The 20,163-nt window shown below is 49.3% G+C and overlaps 1 protein-coding gene across 1 annotated transcript in view; it reads left to right on the plus strand.

The window, feature by feature from the left end:
* Positions 1-18,425, plus strand: part of CDC5L (cell division cycle 5 like) — a 61,868-nt gene extending 43,443 nt beyond the window's left edge. The window contains exons 15-16 of the mRNA XM_060231181.1: positions 15,297-15,509; positions 17,289-18,425. Coding sequence (XP_060087164.1) covers positions 15,297-15,509; positions 17,289-17,393 — 318 coding nt within the window. The 3' untranslated portion in view covers positions 17,394-18,425. The remainder of the gene's footprint in view (positions 1-15,296; positions 15,510-17,288) is intronic.
* Positions 18,426-20,163: the final 1,738 nt, after the last annotated feature.

A 20,163-nucleotide genomic window follows, 5' to 3' on the forward strand; every position in this document is an offset into this window, starting at 1 on the left:
GGTTTTGTCATTTCAGCTGAGGGCTTTACATTCTGAACATTCACCACCTACATCTGACGTGCCATACAAATATAACTCCAGTAACGTGTGGTGTCCTGAGGTTTTTTTTTTTTTTAAAATACTTCCTTTATTAATAATTCCAACATTTGAAAATCAAACAGAAAACCAATGAAAACATAAATAGATACATTGCTATATCTAATTAATACAATCCTTCAAAGTCTGTCGTTCATTGCGTGTTACATAAAACCAACCGATGTTTAACAATTGGCTGCATAATATACGTAAGCAACAGGACTACCAAAAATAAATTAACTTTCTATATTGATTCTGTGAAATGATGACATTTTCAGAAAGAAAAGTGAGTGAGGGGTACCAGACAGACGCTACATGTCTTTCATGTCGGCCGTAAGATACGTCGTATGAATTATAAGCGGTTTTGCATAATAGGAACGTTTCCCACAGCCTTTGATACCAGGCTTCTAACGTGGGTGCGTGTTTATCTACCAAGGGTAAAGCTATGACAAGCCATGCCGTGGCTATTAAAATATGAATTGAGTCTGATGTACTGGAGCTTAACCTTCATTCTTGCGAATTATGACGTAAAAAAAATCAGGTTCCAGCGCTAAGGTTGTGTGGGCAATTTTGCTTATTTGTCTATTTACCTGTTGCCTGAGTTGAATCACATCTTAATTCCATCTACCTCCAAATATATTGCCAGTTTGGTGTAGTGGTTAAGTGCGCAGACTCTTATCTGGGAGAACCGGGTTTGATTCCCCACTCCTGCACTTGCAGCTGCTGGAATGGCCTTGAGTCAGCCATAGCTATCTCAGGAGTTGTCCTTGAAAGGGCAGCTGCTGTGAGAGCTCTCAGCCCCATCCACCTCACAGGGTGTCTGTTGTGGGGGGAGGAGATATAGGAAATTGTAAATTGCTCTGAGTCTTTGATGCAGAGAGAAAGGCGGGGTATAAATCTGCAGTAGTCCTCTTCTACTGAGAAGCCCAGAGCTCAGTCAGATTTGGTATGAGAGCGGAAGAGTAAGAAGAAGAAGAAGATATTGGATTTATATCCCGCCCTCCACTCCGAAGAGTCTCAGAGCGGCTCACAATCTCCTTTACCTTCCTCCCCCACAACAGACACCCTGTGAGGTGGGTGGGGCTGGAGAGGGCTCTCACAGCAGCTGCCCTTTCAAGGACAACTCCTGCCAGAGCTATGGTTGACCCAAGGCCATTCCAGCAGGTGCAAGTGGAGGAGTGGGGAATCAAACCCGGTTCTCACAGATAAGAGTCCGCACACTTAACCACTACACCAAACTGGCTCTCACAGAGAGGAAGAACAAGCGGTATAAGCTGGGCAGGCTCTGTTGACACTGTTGTAACATGTGGAGAATTCCTCGTTGCCACCCTTTGGGGGTTGGTTCTGGAAAGCCCCACCGCTCAGTCTAAGGGGGAATTTTCTGGGTTCAGCTCTTGAGCCACTGCATGGTGGTTCTTTGTAGTCACTCAAGTGAGGCGGCCAAACCGCTGGATTGATGACTGTCCCAGCGAAGCCAGCCATACCGCTCCCAGAATTCCTAAGTCGTTTTTCCTAAGCCGCCTTGAGTCCGCTTGCATAGAGGGCAGGATAGAAATTCAAAGTAATAATAAATAAATCAATTTTTGCCGCATGGCCAGCCGCTCAGACACCTGCTCACTGCGGGGCTGCAGCATTGTGCATTGAAAGCTGACTCACTACGCCATTGCATGCGATGTGCCATCTGTGCCAGCCAAGAAAGACAAGATGGAGCCTGGCAGCCTAGTGCTGTGTACTCTGCGAGCATCGTTATTGGGTTACGAGATGTTCTTTCAGACCAGGGGTGGCCAAACTTGCTTAACGTAGAAGAAACGTCAGACGTTTGAGAGCCGCAGGGCAGGAAGAAAAGAGGGAAGGAAGGAAGGCAAATGGAGGAGAGGGAGGGAGAGGTGGAAAGAATGCAACTTTAACTTGAAATGCATTCTCCAAGTTGCTGACTGGCTTGGCGAAGTCATATTAAGAGACAAATGCCTTCTCCAAGCTGTCTGATGGGCTGGGGGTCGGGAGCTGCGAGAGCCACACAACATGTGTGGAAGAGCCACAGTTTGACCACCCCTGTTTTAGATTGTAGGCCACCCCCAGTCTCCCTGTTTCTCACTCATTGTAGCAATCAAAAGCAAAGACTATGAAAGGGATAACCGAAGAATTTTTCATCGGTAGAGCGATCAAAAGCAGCACCTGCCGCTTGGAAGAGCTTGCTCTGCGGTGAATGCACTTGGGAAATGGCAGGGCAGCTTTGTGCGGGTAATCGGGAGCCAGAAACCCCTGTGCTAAGTCTACAAAATAAGTAACCCCGCAAACTTGAATTGCTGGTTAAAATTTGGCTTCAGGGGATGTCGGGATGCCTTTAAAATCAAGATTTTTCACAAATCAACTACCCATTGTGTTAACTAGTACTGTTTTTCTGTCTTGAGCCTACTGTCAACCAGCTTGATGTGGTGGTGAAGTGCGCGGACTCTTATCTGGGAGAACCGGGCTTGATTCCCCACTCCTGCACTTGCAGCATCCCAGCTCAAGCCCTTTATTTGTGCCAGTTTGTTTAAATTTTGGTTCCCATCTCGGTTACTTATGTATACTTCCCCTATAACACCCATAAATTATGTCAACAATATAGTCGGCCTTCCTTATGGTCCAGCTCTCACAGCCGTACATTACTACTGGGAAAACCATCGCTTTGTCTATACAGACTTTTGTTGGCAGGCTGATGTCTCTACTTTTTATTATACTGCCCAGGTTCACCATTGCTGTCCTCCCAAGGAGCAGGCGTCTTTTAATTTCATGGCTACAGTCACCATCTGCAGTGATCTTGCGCCCCAGAAATGTGAAGTCCGTCACGACTTCCAAGTTTGGAGCAGCAATGATGTTTTATCCTGTCATTGTTCAGCTGAAGTACGGGTGAAGTTTTTTTGTAGAAAAAGCCCAGCAGAAACTCATTTGCATATTAGGCCGCACCCCCTGACATCGCCATTGTTTAACATAGGGCTTTCTTGCAGAGAAGGCCCAGCAGGAACTCATTTGCATATTAGGCCACATCCCCTGGTGCCAAGGCAGCCGGAACTGCATTCCTGCTCAAGAAAAAGCCCTGAAGCACGCTGTGTCAATATAAGAAGCATTCAGCTGCTGGAATGGCGATAGCTCTCGTAGGAGTTGTCCTTGAAAGGGCAGCTGCTGTAGTAGCTCTCTCAGCTCCCCACCTACCTCACAGGGTGTCTGTTGTGGGGAAGGGGAGGCAAAGGAGATCGTGACCCCTCTGAGAGTCAAGAGTATCGGATGGGATATAAATCCAATATCATTTGCATGAATTTTGGTTCCACTTGGAACAATTGACTCAGATTTCATATTTCTTCTGGTGACACTAAATATTACCGTGAAGATGCAGAAGAGGTAAAACCATAGTTTTGTCATGGGCAATGTCTGTACAGTTGATGCTGTTTCCCCCCTCCACATTTTATGTGTGCCAGGACACCGGGTAAAAAAATGCCCAGAGGTTTGAGGTTACCAGGAAATGACTGAAAATGTGTGTGTTCTCATTCCCCCTCCCTCCGTCTATTTATACAAGGGCACAGCACTTGTTTGCCCCCGCTGAAACCCATTCTGTTTTTAAGTAATGAACGCAGACTACCATTTAAACACATCTCTGCTCGAGCGCTTGGAATGCCGTTCTGGTATCAGAGCTCTAAAATTTTATGAAGCCTGAAACTAAAAAATCGTACGTAGCTGGCATTATTGTAGAATCAGCAATTTTTAACAAGCGGCCATTGTTGCAAGCGTTGAGACCGTTCCCTGACCTCCTCGTGAGGTTCTAGAGACTTCCGTGTTAGCGTAACAGGAAACAAGGGGAGAGTCTGTCGCTCAGCGGACTGAGAGGGAAGGAATACTTGGGTGGAAGTCATTGCCTCCTCTTTAGCAGGCCCCTTAATTCTAAGTGAAACTTCCATTTTTATCTTTGTTTCCTGTGAGGGCTGCAAAACGAAATACACCACCTCCCTGTTAAATTTTCTTTTTACAATCTTGGCCAGCCGCCTGGTTTACCCCAGAAGTGTTGGAATACGCTTAGGATAGCTTGAGGCGTTTTTGGAGAAGTCATTTCTTTTGTGATTGCAGTCGCTTACCTACCCAGCATTGTTGTTGTTCAGTCGCACAGTCAAGTCTGACTCTTTGCGACCCCATGGACCAAGTCACGCCAGGCCCTCCTATCTTCCACCATTCTCCGAAGCATGCTCAAATTCATGTTTGTTACATCAGTAATGCTTTCCAGCCATCTCATCTTTTGCCGTCCCCTTCTTCTTTTGCCTCCTGTCTTTCCCAGCATCAGGATCTTCAGGGAGTGCTCCCTTCTCATTTGGTGGCCAAAGTATTTGAGCTTCAGCTTCAGCACCTGACCTTCCAGGGAGCAGTCAGGGTTGATTTCCCTTAGGACTGACTGATTTGATCTTCTTGCAGTCCAAGGGACTCTCAAGATTCTTCTCCAGTGAGTGCTCCCTTTTCATTGGGTGGCCAAAGTATTTGAGCTTCAGCTTCAGCATCTGACCTTCCAGGGAACGGTCAGGGTTGATTTCTCTAAGGACTGATTTGATCTTCTTGCAGTCCAAGGGACCCTCAAGATTCTTCTCCAGCACCACAGCTCAAAAGCATCTGATCTTCTTCGTGGTCTCTGTGCATTCACACATATGGGTAATCCGCAGGATTGGCCCCGACCTCGGAGAGTTCAAAGCAATCTTGATCGTAGATCTGGCGCGCCTCCCACTTGTCCTGGGAGGAGACAGCTACTGCGCATGCCTGGACAAGGGGGAGGTGCTTAGCCACTCAGTTTCTTCCTTACCGCCGACCGGATCGCACCTTCCTCGTTGATCTCCAACTTCTTCATTGCAATCTCCAACAACTACCTTCTCTTCGCTTCAATTCTTCATCTTCTACTTCTCCTGGTATCGTATAAAAAAAAAAAAAAAAAAAAGCCTCCTCTTACTATCTTTCTGGACTTTCCCCCTCCCTCCCCCCCCCCCCTCCCGGGCGGATGGAAGGAAGGGACAAGATAATCTTTAAACGCTGTACCAGCTGCTCCTCAAAAATCCCCTCGTCCGACGGCCACTCTCTTTGCTTGTTCTGCCTTGGAGAGGCACACCGTCCAGACTCCTGCGTGCACTGCAGCCAATTTGGCAAACAGGCCCGCAAGAACCGCGCCGCGAGACTCAAGAGCCACCTCATGGAAACCTCACTCCGACCGGCCATGCCGCGTGGCGGACAACAACAACCCGCGCCATCTTCCCCACACCTCGTGGGAGAGGCGCAGTCGGCAGCTTCCGTGGCACAGACTCCCTGTAAGCCTAAGACCGGCAAGCACTCTAAGAAGTCGGACGACCCCAAAAAGCGTCGCCGCTCCGATTCCGCCCACTCGGACCCGACGGGCAGCACTAGCTCAAAAAAGCATAAGACCCGCCCTCTCGACTCGGCCTCGAACCCGACCACCAAACCGAAGGCCTCGAACCCGACCGCCACTGCCTCCGGATCGATGCCGAAGACTCCGACGTCGAAGTCGACGGCAACACCGTCAATCACTCCGTTGGAAATCATCCGCATCTCATCAAAGTCGCCGTCCATTCCGAATTCCCCACCAGACCAGCTGCTGGATACGCACTCTACCGCATCCGTTAGGACCCACACTCTCGACCCCACTAAATTCGTAGATCTCTCACAGCCGATAGACGCCCACGCGCTCACCAGAGAACCCTCGACCCCGAGAGATCCCCTGACTAGACCTCGATCTCACAGTCGCAAACGCACCAGGTCCCGCAGTCGCCGACACACCAGGTCCCGCAGTCGCCGCCGTACCAGGTCCCGCAGCCGCCGCCGCACCAGGTCCCGCAGTCGCCGCCGCACCAGGTCCCGCAGCCGCCGGCGCTCTCGCAGCCACCGCAGGGGGAGACACTACTATTACTCTCCATCGAGATCTAGGTCTCCATCCCCACGGCACCGAAGACGGCACCGACGATCACCATCCCATGATCGCCATTACCACAGCTACCAAGAGTCTCCGCGCTACCGAGATCGCACACACAGACTCCAAACTGCTTCGATCGAATCGCTTCACCATGACGACCCTACGGACCTCGGCGCCGAACCGAAGCTCCCGTCACCACTAGAATCCCTACACACGGCTCCCAAGACAACACAGCCCGACCTACCTCAAGGAACCGACGACGGATCCGAGGAGGAACTCTCCGACTCCGACCACTCTTCGGGTTCGGACCTACAATCCCCAGACTCCGACATAGCCAAGCCAGCAGACTTATCACCGTCTGAAAGCCCAAGATCCTACCTCGACCTGGTAGCAAACATGGCAAGCTCGCTAAATCTAAAGCTCAATACGGACGCCCCCAGAGTCTCGGACGTCGTTTTTGATCTAGTCCACGCGGATCTTCCATCCAGCTCTTCTCTCCCAATGCTCCCCGTTCTACTAGAAACACTCAAAGAAGCATGGGACAAACCGGCATCGGTACCGCCAACATCCAAGAGGGTTGAAGCGCTGTACAAGATACACGCACCTGATTCCAAGTTCCTGTTCACCCACCCGGCTCCGAACTCGATCATTGTACATTCGTCCTCGAAGTCGAAGCAGACTAGACACCCGGTACCACCAGAACGGGAGGGCAAAAAACTCGACACCATCGGAAGAAAGATTTACGCCCTCACTACAGCCACAACCAAAATCCTCAACTACATGGCATGCTTCTCCGCATACAACCACAACCTGACCACCTCCCTCGCCGCATTGGTACCATCCCTGCCCGAGGCATCCCAAAAGTCAGCCACCACGACCCTGCAGGAGATGGCCAGAGTAACCAAACAGCAAATCAACGCTGCCCGTCACGCTGCACAGTGTTCCTCCAGAACCTTGGCCTCAGCCATAGCACTCCGCAGACACGCGTGGCTCAGGTCCTCCTCCCTCCAACCAGACATCAAATACAAAGTTGAAGATTTGCCCTTTGATGGCCTTGGCCTGTTTAGCTCCTCTACAGATGACATCCTCACATCTGTAGACGATGGCAGGAAGAGGGCAAGACGACTGGGAGTCTCCCAACCTCTGACCCAAACCAATCGACAAAGGAACTGGAGGTCCAACCAATACAAAGGGAACAGATCCCCACGACAACAGGAACCATGGAAGCGCAAACCACCGCAGTCCAAGCCTTCCTTTCAACACAGACGCCAAACAACCAAGAAACCTTCAACCACACCCAAACCGTCCCTCTGACCTCCCTGCCCCGAGCCGTCCAGTCTCCCTCCATCAGCCAAACCCATCAACACGACTACAACCATTCTACACTGCCTGGAGGACCATAACATCCGACGCCTGGGTCCTCGCCATCATTCAAAGAGGCTACCTAATAGAGTTTACGTCCACTCCAAAGCACCACCGGTTCCTCACCACACCCCCGTCCGCACCCCTGCAGACGGAAATCGCGTCTCTGCTGGACAAGGGCGCGATAGAACCAGTCCCACCCCAATACCATCGCACCGGCTTCTACTCCCGGTACTTCCTGGTGCCAAAAAAGGACGGAGGACTCCGACCCATTCTCGACCTCCGCAAACTCAACCTACACATAACCTACAAGAAATTCCGTATGGTCACGCTTCAGGCAATCCTCCCGCTCATCCCAGAACGAGCATGGATGGCGTCCATAGACCTCCAGGACGCCTACTTCCACATTACAATCAACCATCATCACAGAAGATTCCTCAGGTTTGCCATAGGGAAGCAGCACTTCCAGTTCTGCTCCCTTCCCTTCGGTCTCTCCACAGCACCAAGGGTCTTCACCAAGTGCATGGCAGTAGTAGCAGCCACATTACGCCAGCAACAGATATCAATCTTCCCGTACATAGACGACTGGCTGATCGTCGCCCATTCCAGGGAGCAACTACAACTGGACGTCTCGACCACCCTCTCCACCCTGGCCACCTTAGGCCTCCTAGTCAACCTCTCAAAATCCAAACTAGTCCCTACCCAAAGGATCCAATTCATAGGAGCAGACATCTCCACGCTCTCACAAACGGCTTTCCTACCTCAGGACAGGGCACTCGCCATAATGTCACTGGCCAACACTATCATCGCCCAGCGTTCCCAAACAGCGCTCACCTTCCAGAGAATGTTAGGCCTCATGGCAGCAACCACAGCAGTTCTGCGGTTTGCGAAGCTGCACATGCGTCCCCTCCAAATGTGGTTCGTAAGAACTTTCCGCCCTCACACACAACATCAATCCACACTGCTCACCCTTCCACTACACATTGTACCATCCCTCAAATGGTGGACCAAGGAACATCACCTCTACAAGGGCATGCCATTCAAGCAGACACCGCCCTCGGTGATTGTAACCACAGATGCCTCCAACTGGGGATGGGGAGCCCACTTGGAAGACCTCACGGTGCAGGGCCAGTGGACAGACTACGAACGCTCTCTCCACATAAACTGCCTGGAGCTCATCGCAGTGCACAAGGCTTTGCGGTCCTTCCTCCCATCGCTAAGGAACCAGCACGTCCAGGTCACCTCCGACAACATCGCCACAGTCTTTTACATCAACAGGCAGGGCGGCACCGCCTCCGTCAGACTCTGCAAGAGAGCCCTAGCCCTGTGGCACTGGAGCATAAGCCAGGGCATCTTCCTCACGGCCGTACACCTACCAGGGGCCGAGAACACCCAGGCAGACGCCCTGAGCCGCCACTCCACCAACAACCACGAGTGGTCTATCAACAGCCGATACATCAGACAGATATTCAGCATCTTCGGACAACCGAAGATAGATGTATTTGCTTCACCGTCAAATGCCCAATGCACCCGCTTCTACATGAGAGGTCCTCCATCCCACCTCTCCAGGGGGGATGCCTTCATACAAACTTGGAAAGGAACACTCCACTACCTCTTTCCGCCCATTCCACTTATCACCAGAGTTCTACAGAAGATTCAGGTAGACCACACAAACTGCATCCTCATAACTCCATGGTGGCCGCGCCAACCCTGGTTTACGACCTTGCTGCTCCTGTCCAACAATACCTTCATCCAGCTCCCTCAAACACGGGATCTCCTCTCTCAACAGGGCGGCAGGGTCCTTCACCACAACCCGGCATCGCTCAAATTAACAGCCTGGAGAATCAGTTTCTAGACTTCCCTCCGGAGGTCCGTCAGGTCCTAGTGAACTCCAGAAAACCATCTACTAGGAAATCCTATCTATTTAAGTGGAAACGCTTCTCACACTATGCCTCACGGCACAACTTCGACCCCAACCTCGCCACTATACCTCAGGTACTAACTTACACCTTAACGCTATCCAGAGCGGGTCTGTCGTATTCTTCCCTGAAGGTACACCTGGCAGCCATCTCTGCCTTCCACCCCCGCATCGATGGCACAACGGTATTCTCTCACCACGCGACCAGAGCTTTCCTCAAGGGCATCATTCGCCTACACCCACCAATCAAACAAGTTCTACCCACCTGGAGCCTGTCCCTAGTCCTGAGCCAACTCATGAAACCACCCTTCGAGCCCATGGCCTCCATCCCACTACACCTGCTGTCATGGAAGACGGCACTACTTACGGCCCTCACCACAGGCAAGAGGGCCAGTGACATCTGCGCATTCAGAGCAGACCCACCGTATACGATATTTCATAACAGTACGGTGGTCCTCCGACCTGACCCGACCTTCCTACCCAAGGTCGTCTCTACCTTTCACCTAGGAAGACAGTCCACTATACCAGCCTTCTTCCAGCACCCCGCGGACGCGGGACAAAGGGCACTCCACAACTTGGATGCACGGAGAGCCCTAGCCTTCTACATAGACAGAACCCGCCAAATCCGTAAAGACCCTAGACTCTTTGTCACCTACGCTACCCATAATAAGGGCAGCAGAATATCTACCCAGAGACTCTCCAAATGGATTGTTGCTGCCATCGAACTCTGTTACCAGCTGGCAAAGCAACCAATCCCTCAACATATACGAGCCCACTCAACCAGAGCCGTGGCTACCTCGTCTGCCTTCATGAAAGGCATCCCTATAGAGGACATATGCGCTGCAGCCGTCTGGTCCTCCACATCTACCTTCGCCTCGCACTACGCTCTCGACGTCCGTGCCCGGCGAGATGCCTCCTTCGGACAAGCAGTGCTACGATCGATCTTCGACTAACCACTGTGAGTACCACTATCATTACGTTACGCTCTAACCCTTCATGTTCTTACAGGTCCAGCACCCACCTCCGAAGAAATGGCTCGCTAATCACCCATATGTGTGAATGCACAGAGACCACGAAGAAGATGGACAGGTTTCTTACCTGTAACTGGTGATCTTCGAGTGGTCATCTGTGCAATCACACAGACCCACCCAGCCTTCCCCGCTGCTGGAAGCTAGTAAGCACAGTTATTTCCACCTATCCGGCGGCGGGAAGAAACTGAGTGGCTAAGCACCTCCCCCTTGTCCAGGCATGCGCAGTAGCTGTCTCCTCCCAGGACAAGTGGGAGGCGCGCCAGATCTACGATCAAGATTGCTTTGAACTCTCCGAGGTCGGGGCCAATCCTGCGGATTACCCATATGTGTGATTGCACAGATGACCACTCGAAGATCACCAGTTACAGGTAAGAAACCTGTCCTTCTTCTGCGCTCGACCTTCCTTATGGTCCAGCTCTCACAGCCATACATTACTACTGGGAATACCATCGCTTTGACCATACGGACTTTTGTTGGCAGGCTGATGTCTCTACTTTTTATTATACTGCCCAGGTTCGCCATAGCTGTCCTCCCAAGGAGCAAACGTCTTTTAATTTCATGGCTACGGTCACCATCTGCAGTGACCTTGCACCCCAGAAATGTGAAGTCTGTCACGACTTCCAAGTCTTCCCCTTCTATTTGCCAAGGTGTGATGGGGCCGGATGCATTAGACCTGGGTAATTAAGTTCACTGCTTTCAGTGAGCGTAAACATTCCCTGACACGCATAGCTTTGGCTAGCCTGATCTCCTCAGATCCCAGAAGCTAAGCCAGGGTCAGCCCTGGCTGGTATTTGGATGGGAGACCTCCAGGAAATACCAGGGTGGAGGCCGATGTTCCCTCTAAGCCTGCGGAGTCTTGTGAGCGAGAATTCTACGTTGTGAGCTACTGCTATTGAAGTTGGTCAGGCTGGCCGTGTTGGTCTGAAGCAGTTGAACAAAGCAGGAGCCAAGTTAAGACCAACCCAGTTTAATTCAGAACGTAAGCTTTCGCGTGCTCTCTAAGCACACTTCAAAACATTATTCTGATATACTATTAAAAAAGAGAAATGCATTGGAATACTGTGGATGTATAGCTGTACTGAGAGTGGGTTTAGCATATGTAATGAGACAAAACGATTTTTGCTATTAAAGTTGTGAGCTACTGGCATTAAAAGTTGTGAGCTACTGCATAGATTATTGTGCTCTGGGGTCAGTTTTCCTGAGCTAAGACAAAAATGTGTGAGCTAGAGGCTAAAAATCTCTGAGCTAGCTCACGCTAACTCAGCTTAGAGGGAACTCTGGTGGTGGCGTGGATGCAGACAGTGGCAAACCAAATCTGAATGTCACTTGCCTTGAAATCCTCTGGGGCCACCACAGGGCTTTTTTTGGTACCTGGAACTCCTTTGCATATTAGGGCACACCCCTACCGGTGTAGCCAATCCCCCAAGAGCTTACAGTAGGCCCTGCAATAAGAAGGCAGCTTCATATGTTCATGTTCAGGGTGGGGGAAGCTGAGAAATTCCATTCTTTTAATAGCATGACCATATGTTAGCAAATATTAGCAAATATTATTGAGATCCATTACTGTGATCAAATAAATTTAACAGCAAGCCAGGCCTAGCTGTTAAAAATCTCCATTTCTTGTTGTTCATCTGTTTACTTCCCTTACACGTGTGCATTTATACTTGTCATTTTGCAGCATTTGAAGAAAAGGAACGCAACGCCTAATACTTTAGTTTCCAGTGTAGCGTTACAACTTTGAATAAGTCCAGATAGTTTCCAGTCTGAATCGCAAGGAGAGGAATTATAGGTGATCAGCCACTACGCTAGGGGTCCCCCAGCCTTTTTGAGCCTGATGTAGGGTGGCGGGTGCAGCCACAAAATGGCTACCATGGGAGGCGGAGCCAGTTACAAAATGGCTGCTGCAGGAGGCAGAACTAGCCACACAGTAACAATTTGACATTTCAGGCAGAAGCACAGTTTAATGAGATGCCTTTTGATCTGCAGAATCTGAAGCCCTGCTGGGCAAACTCCCTCCCTAGCCCCTCCCACTTTTAAAAGCCACTTAGCGGGAGCCAGGAAAGGGCTCCATGGTGCCCACCGGCACACTCTTCGGGATCTCTGCACTACGCTTTTACATTATTAGCAATGCGACACTTTCCATTTTACCTTTCAGCTTTTTTTAATATATCCCCATTTCCAACCCAGCATGATATCCTTGGAGTATGAATAAGCCAATAGTTGAAGTGTTGAACTTTTACCCTTTATTTCATTTAGCGTCTTTTTCACAATGCACTTTGGGGAACCAAAAAAAAAAAGGCTTTCCTGACATTTTCCATAAAAAACACCTTTTAAACAGCCCAAGCAAATCCATACGCCTTCTTTTATAGAGATGTCAAATGCTACACCTCTCTTGTGACCTTGCCGGCCAAAAATGGGGGGGTGGGGGGTGGAAGGGGGAGGATTCAATGACAGAATCCAAAAATTTTATTCAGGTAGTATCATTTCAGCTTTAAATAAGAGTGTTTTATATGGAATGTTTCAATATTGTTGTAGGACCCCTTCTGTTTAGCCATTTAAGGTGATTTCCAGCACCTTCCTATTAGCCAGCTATTTGTTGTTATTCGGTTGCGCAGTCGAGTCCAGCTCTTTGCGACCCCAAGGACCAAGTCACACCAGGCCCTCCTGTCTTCCGCCATCCTCCGAAGTCTGCTCAAATTCATGTTAGTCACATCCAGCCAGCTCCTCTTTTGCCGTCCCCTTCTTCTTTTCTGTCTTTCCCAGCATCAGGGTCTTCTCCAGTGAGTGCTCCCTTCTCATTTGGTGGCCAAAGTCTTTGAGCTTCAGCTTCAGCATCTGATGTTCTGGGGAACAGTCAGGGTTGATTTCCCTTTGATCTTCTTGCAGTCCAAGGGACTCGCCAAGGGGCTATTTGGGTACCCACAAAGAATTGGCTTCTTTAGCGCACGTGGCCTTTCTGCAGCATCTGAAGTGGCCCCCGTTTTTATTCCACTAGGCAATTGCCTGGGACGCCAGCCTCTTGGGGGCACCAAATTGGGCACCCCCATGTGACTTAGTGACATCATCAGTAGGGGACGTGCCAGAAGCTAGCCTTGCCCAGGGTGCCAGACAGTCAAGGGCTGGCCCTGATTCCACAGGAGTCCAGTAGAGACTTTCTGGCTCTTTTTATGTTGCTGTTGTTGGGTTTGGTTTGGGTTTTCCAGTATTCCATTTTTAAATATTGACCGAGGATGCCTGTTCCATCTGTCACTTCTGGGGCAGGAGTTCACAAAATATAATGCTTCCGCTCATGCTCCTTTTAGAGAGCCAGTGTGGTGTAGTGGTTGTGCGCGGACTCTTATCTGGGAGAACCAGGTTTGATTCCCCCCTCCTCCACTTGCAGCTGCTGGAATGGCTTTGAGAGAGCCATAGCTCTGGTAGGAGTTGTCCTTGAAAGGGCAGCTTCTGAGAGAGCTCTCTCAGTCCCACCCACCTCATGGGGTGTCTGTTGTGGGGGGAGAAGATATAGGAGATTGTAAGCCGCTCTGAGTCTCTGATTCAGAGAGAAGGGCGGGGTATAAATCTGCAGTCGTCGTCGTCGTCTTTTAAAACCAGTACTTGCTCATTTAGCAGTCTAGAAGAAGCATTGTGTTAAGACATGCTATTATCAGACTTCCTTTAAAACAATATATTATGAGCCCCATGGCGCAGAATGGCAAGCTTGCAGTCCTGCAGTCCAAGCTCTGCTCACGACCTGTGTTCAATCCCGGCGGAAGCTGGGTTCAGGCAGCCGGCTCAAGGTTGACTCAGCCTTCCATCCTTCCGAGGTCGGGAAAATGAGTCCCCAGCTTGCTGGAGGTAAAATGTAGATGACTGGGGGAAGGCAATGGCAAACCACCCCGTAACAAAAAGTCTGCCGAGAAAACGTCGTGATGTGATGTCATTCCATGGGTCGGTAATGACTTGGTGCTCGCGCAGGGGACTACCTTTACCTTTTTAACACATAGGAACATAATCCAAAACTTCGGTTATACTGCCTGCCTGCATTTTATACTGCAAATTACATTCGTTTTCAGCCAAGAAGGGTATTTGTGCTTATGTGCACACCTGCATGGATACAGATGCATATAATTGCAAAACTGAGTTCTGGTAGACCCTTTTCTTTTCGGTGTAAGGATGCCAGGCAAGGTCATTTATTTGTGTGGCTGTGTGATGAAAGAATGAGCGATTGCCGAGTTTTCAGAAGTGCAAGTTGGTAATGTTTTGTGCTGTTGACCCGCAGTAGAGACATAAATAGGGTTGTTTACTATTGTGGTCTACCTTATGTATAATATTGAGCTTTGGCAGTCTGTTAATTTCCCCATTTCTTTCTCTTATGCAGTCAATCAGGCTTTAATTTGGTGTATTTTGTGGTTATGGATTCAGCTTTGAGATCAGCATGGACCGTTGCACCTTTGTTTTAAACCAAAGAAGTGGTGCTCTGTTGTAACCAATGTTCCCTCTAAGCTGCAGAGTCTTGTGGGCAAAAATTCTACTTCGTGAACTGTTGGTAGGGCTTTTTTGTAGCGGGACCTCCTTTGCATATTAGGCCGCACACCCCTGATGTAGCCAATCCTCCAAGAGCTTACAGAGCTCTTAGTACATGGCCTACTGTAAGCTCCAGGAGGACTGGCTACATCAGGGGTGTGTGGCCTAATATGCAAAGGAGTTCCTGCTACAAAAAAAGCCCTGGCTACTGATATTAAAGTTGTGAGCTACTGGCATTAATGCTGTGAGCTGCTGCATAAATTATTGTGCTCTGGGGTCATCCTTCCTGAGCTAAGACAAAAATGTGTGAGCTGGAGGCTAAAAATCTATGAGCTAGCTCAAGCTAACTCAGCTTAGAGGAAACACTGGTTGTAATGTGCTATGGGCTTTACTTACATTTCTGCCAAGCTCGAAGTTAGCACAGTCTCCCTGTCATGGGGTAATGCCCATCTTGTGTTTCTGTCACCAGATAAACAGAGGTCACATGACAACAGAAGCGAAGAGGGCTGCCAAAATGGAAAAGAAGCTGAAGATCTTGCTGGGCGGCTATCAGTCTCGTGCCATGGGGCTCATAAAGCAGTTGAATGACCTGTGGGACCAAATCGAGCAAGCTCACCTGGAGCTGCGCACGTTTGAGGAACTGAAGAAACATGAAGATTCTGCCATCCCAAGGAGACTGGAGGTAAAACTGCAAAGCCAGCTTCAAGAGGGGATTGGATAAACCTATGGAGCCAGAGTTCCATCAGTGGCTATTAGTCATAGGGTATTGTTAGAACTCTCTGTCAGGGGCAAGTGATGCTCTGTATTCATGGTGCTTGGGGGGGGGGGGGAGGGCTTCTAGTGTCCTGGCCCTACTGATGGACCCCCTCGTTTTTTTGGCCACTGTGTGACACAGTGTTGGACTGGATGGGCCATTGGCCTGATTCAACATGGCTTCTTTTATGTGACACAGAGTGTTGGACTGGATGGGCCATTGGCCTGATCCAACATGGCTTCTCTTATGTTCTTATGTGACACAGAGTGTTGGACTGGATGGGCCATTGGCCTGATTCAACATGGCTTCTCTTATGTGACACAGAGTGTTGGACTGAATGGGCCATTGGCCTGATCCAACATGGCTTCTCTTATGTGACACAGAGTGTTAGACTGGATGGGCCATTGGCCTGAACCGACATGGCTTCTCTTGTGTTCTTATGTGACCCAGAGTGCTGGACTGGAGGGGCCACTGGCCTGATCCAACAGGGCTTCTCTTATGTTCTTATGTGCAGAGTAGGGCCTGCCGGGCACCTAGGAAGGGGAGGGGTGGAGGCAGTACTCCCTCTAAGCCATCCAGTCTTGTGAGCAGACATTATACTTTGTGAGCTGCTGCTATTAAAAGTTGTGGGCTGCTGCTTAAATTAGTTTGCTCTGGAGCTATTTTTTCCTGAGCGAAGACAAAAATGTGTGAGCTAAAAAAACTGTAAGCTAGCTCAGGGGGAACACTGCGTGGAGGGCATATGAAGTATTACGGGGTATTGATGTCCTGCGATTTCCCTTTTTACGCAAAAGTAGAAAATCTTCACTTTAAAGGAATTGCAGCCCGTTACTTGGATGCTCCCGACCTGAATAGCCCATACCAGCCTGATCTCATCAGATCTAGGAAGCTCAGCAAGCCTTGGTCAGATTTCAGATGGGCTACCTCCAAGGAATACCAGGGTCGTGATGCAGAGGCAGGCAACGGCAAGCCACCTCTGAACGTCCCTTGCCTTGAAAACCCATTGAGGGGTCGCCATAAGATAGCTGTGACTTGACAGCAAAAGCAACACTGATGCAATCCGTGTTGTGTCGAATCAGGTGGGCAGCTGTGTCGGTCCGAAGCAGCAGAAGCGATTTTTGAGTCCGGCGGCACCGTTAAGACCCGCGAAGTCTTATTCAAGGTGTGAACTTTTGTGCGTGCTTGAATAAAACTTGTTGGTCTTGAAGATGCCACTGGACTCAAACTTTGTTCTGCATTTTATTTAGATTCTTTGTGTAGTGCCCTTTGGGATAGGTTTTTTTTTTTTTAAAGTTGATCTTTTCTCTCAATTTCTTCCTGAATGTTTAAACCTTTGTTGCCCAGCCGTGCACAGATTTTCTCTCACATGATTCCCAATGCTGCGAGTTCACACCAGAGTGTGTGACCGGGGCGGGGGGCACGCCCAGGAACTTTCGGTGTGACATTATTTGAGAGCTCTCGTGCGTATGACCACGCAGGGCTTTTTTTGTAGCAGGAACTTCTTTGCATATTGGGCCACACCCCCCTGATGTAGCCGATCCTCCAAGAGCTTACAGGGCTCTTCTTACAGGGCCTACTGGCTCCATCAGGAGAACTGACTACATCAGGGGTGTGTGGCCTGATATGCAAAGGAGTTCCTGCTACAAAAAAAGCCCTGTGGCCGTGTAAGATGCTGTGGTGTATTCACGGGGTGTTTTATTCTTCTAGTGCCTGAAGGAAGACGTTCAGCGGCAACAGGAAAGGGAGAAGGAGCTTCAGCAGAGGTTTTCAGAATTCATGCTGGACAAGGAAACGTTTCAGTCAAAATACTGAGCAGCGCCCTGTGCTTCAGCCGTCGTTCGTGGCGCTCCCAAAATGCCACGGATACGTTTTTCCACCCGTTATCTCAAGCAAGTTCAAGCAAATCATACCACGTGTTGTGTTAAGAGACTTCAGTTTGTACCATGCGTTGAGGTTGTGGACCTTTCTTTGTTTGGAAGGAAAGAGATCGGTTGAAAAAAAACAAAACAACAAAAATGGAATTCGCACCCTGGTCCAGCGAGGACAGCGAGCACCCTCATCCAGAGACCATGCAGTAAAAGTCCCCGTGCGAGTTAAAAAAAAACCCCAGCACCCAGAGTTGCATAGACAGAAATCCTTGCTCAGTCCGGCATAATTGTGCACGGTTTTCGCACAGCTCCCAAACCAGGGGAAGCAAATTATGCCGAAGTCCCATTGAAACCAGCGGGGGAAGCGGAATGGAGACTAACTTGTACTTGTTAGTTTTAGAGGCTTAAACGTGTGCTGTGTAAAGTCAGCTCCGACAGCACTAAGGGCAAATGAGAGAGCACTAAACCCCTGCCCCTTCGTCCCTCCCCCATCTGAGTTCCAACAGTACCAGCAATTTGTGTGGCGCACACACCAAGGAAGGCCTTTGCTTCAGCATGCGCACAGTTGGTTGCTGAGCACAAGGATGTGGAGATCACGGTCCAGCATTTCCATATTAAATCACTCTGGATCTTTTTTTTTAGTCACATTGTCATTTGCTCAAAATTCCATTTCCTTGTGCTTCTAGTATTTTACCGTGGTGAAGGTCAGGCTTTTTTTTTTGGTAGCAGGAACTCCTTTGCATGTGAAGCCGCACATCCCTGATGTAGCCAATCCTCGAAGAGCTTACAGGACTCTTAGTACAAGGCCTACTGTAAGCTCCAGGAGGATTGGCTACATCACCGTGTGTGGTCTAATATGCAAAGGAGTTCCTGCTACAAAAAAAGTCAACAGTGTATACACAGATTTTGTGTGTGCGTGCGTGTGTACCAGTGACTACTGTGTCTCTAATAAACCTGGGATGTTTTAAAAAAAAAAGGTATTGGCACGTGCTTGTGTCCTGTATCATGAATGGAGTCTAAAAGAGTTTGTTAAAAAAACTCAGCCAATAGTACAGAGTTTATACGTTTACATTGGACCAAAAAAGAGTGAAAAACTGAAACGTTTATCACACCTAGTTCTAAAACCAAGAGGAAGTATGCGTGGGAGAGATTCCTTAAAGACAGTGCCAAAAAGACCCCTCCCCCCCCCCAAAAAAAACACAACTCTTTGGGCTGCTTTTCTAGAAACACTTTCAGATTAAGCACTTCTGAGTAGAACTGCTAGGATTGCTTCTAACTCTCTTGGTAATCTTACAGGCTTCAATATGACCAAATTACAGTCAGGCCTCGGATTCAGCAGGAGCTCAAAGGAGCACAGCTCCTGAACCTTTCTGAGGGTTCCCCCTCCTCCTCCCCACCTTGTCCATTGAATAGTAAGTGCAGCTGCATAACAATCCCTGGATGAGCTCCACCACCTATTTTTCTACAAAACAGCCCTGATTACAGTTAAATACAAAAATGTGACTGATATAAAGGTAAAGGTAGTCCCCTGTGCAAGCACCAGTCGTTTCCGACTCTGGGGTGACGTTGCTTTCACAACGTTTTCACAGCAGACTTTTTTGGGGTGGATTGCCATTGCCTTCCCCAGTCGTCCACACTTTCCCCCCAGCAAGCTGGGGACTCATTTGACCGACTTCGGAAGGCTGAGTCAACCTTGAGCCGGCTACCTGAACCCAGCTTTTGCCGGGATTGAACTCGGGTCCTGTGAGCAGAGTTTAGGACTGCAGTACTGCAGCTTTACCACTCTGCACCACAACAAGGGCTCTTTTTAACTGTGATATGTGGGCTACTATATCTTTTTAATAAAACTACTTCTACAGTTCACGACTGTCATTCACACAAAGAATTAGCAGCAGCAACCACAAAGAAGACGATGACTGCAGATGTATACCCCACCCTTCTCTCTGAATCAGAGACTCAGAGCGGCTTACAATCTCCTATATCTCCTCCCCCCACAACAGACACCCTGTGAGGTGGGTGGGGCTGAGAGAACTCTCCCAGAAGCTGCCCTTTCAAGGACAACTCTGCTAGAGCTATGGCTGACCCAAGGCCGTTCCAGCAGCCGAAAGTGGAGGAGTGGGGAATCAAACCCGGTTCTCCCAGATAAGAGAGCTCTGGCTGACCCAAGGCCGTTCCAGCAGCCGAAAGTGGAGGAGTGGGGAATCAAAGCCGGTTCTCGCAGATAAGAGTCCGCGCACTTAACCACTACACCAAGACAAGCTATATGACATTTTCCCACAGTTCATTCTTCATGCGCTACTGCATCTTAATAAAACTGCTTTCACATTTCACAACTCTCGCTGCGCAGCATTTTCAGCACAGTTCATTCAACGAGTTACTAGTTGCGGACTCGTTTCGTCCTGCCACTTCATCAGAATTCTTAATATTTGTGAGAAGAGAAATAAGAGTCCTTGAAAGCTCCGGGACTGAAAACATTGGCTGGTTGATTTCCTAAGAGATTAAAATGGGATAAAAATAGACTGAAGCTGAACTTTTAGCTGCGACCAGTGATGCCTGATAGCGCCGCAAGAGACCATCTTCTTCACCTGGATTGCATGTTAAGAATTTTTGGCCCCCAAATTAATTTGTGGTGCTCTGCCAAGAAAGATTTGTACTACAAACTCTCTAACCCATGGGGTGTAAAGCATGCGGCCCGAGGGCCAAATCAGGCCCCT

Source organism: Heteronotia binoei, chromosome 1, assembly GCF_032191835.1.
Source record: "Heteronotia binoei isolate CCM8104 ecotype False Entrance Well chromosome 1, APGP_CSIRO_Hbin_v1, whole genome shotgun sequence".
Lineage (NCBI taxonomy): Eukaryota > Metazoa > Chordata > Lepidosauria > Squamata > Gekkonidae > Heteronotia > Heteronotia binoei.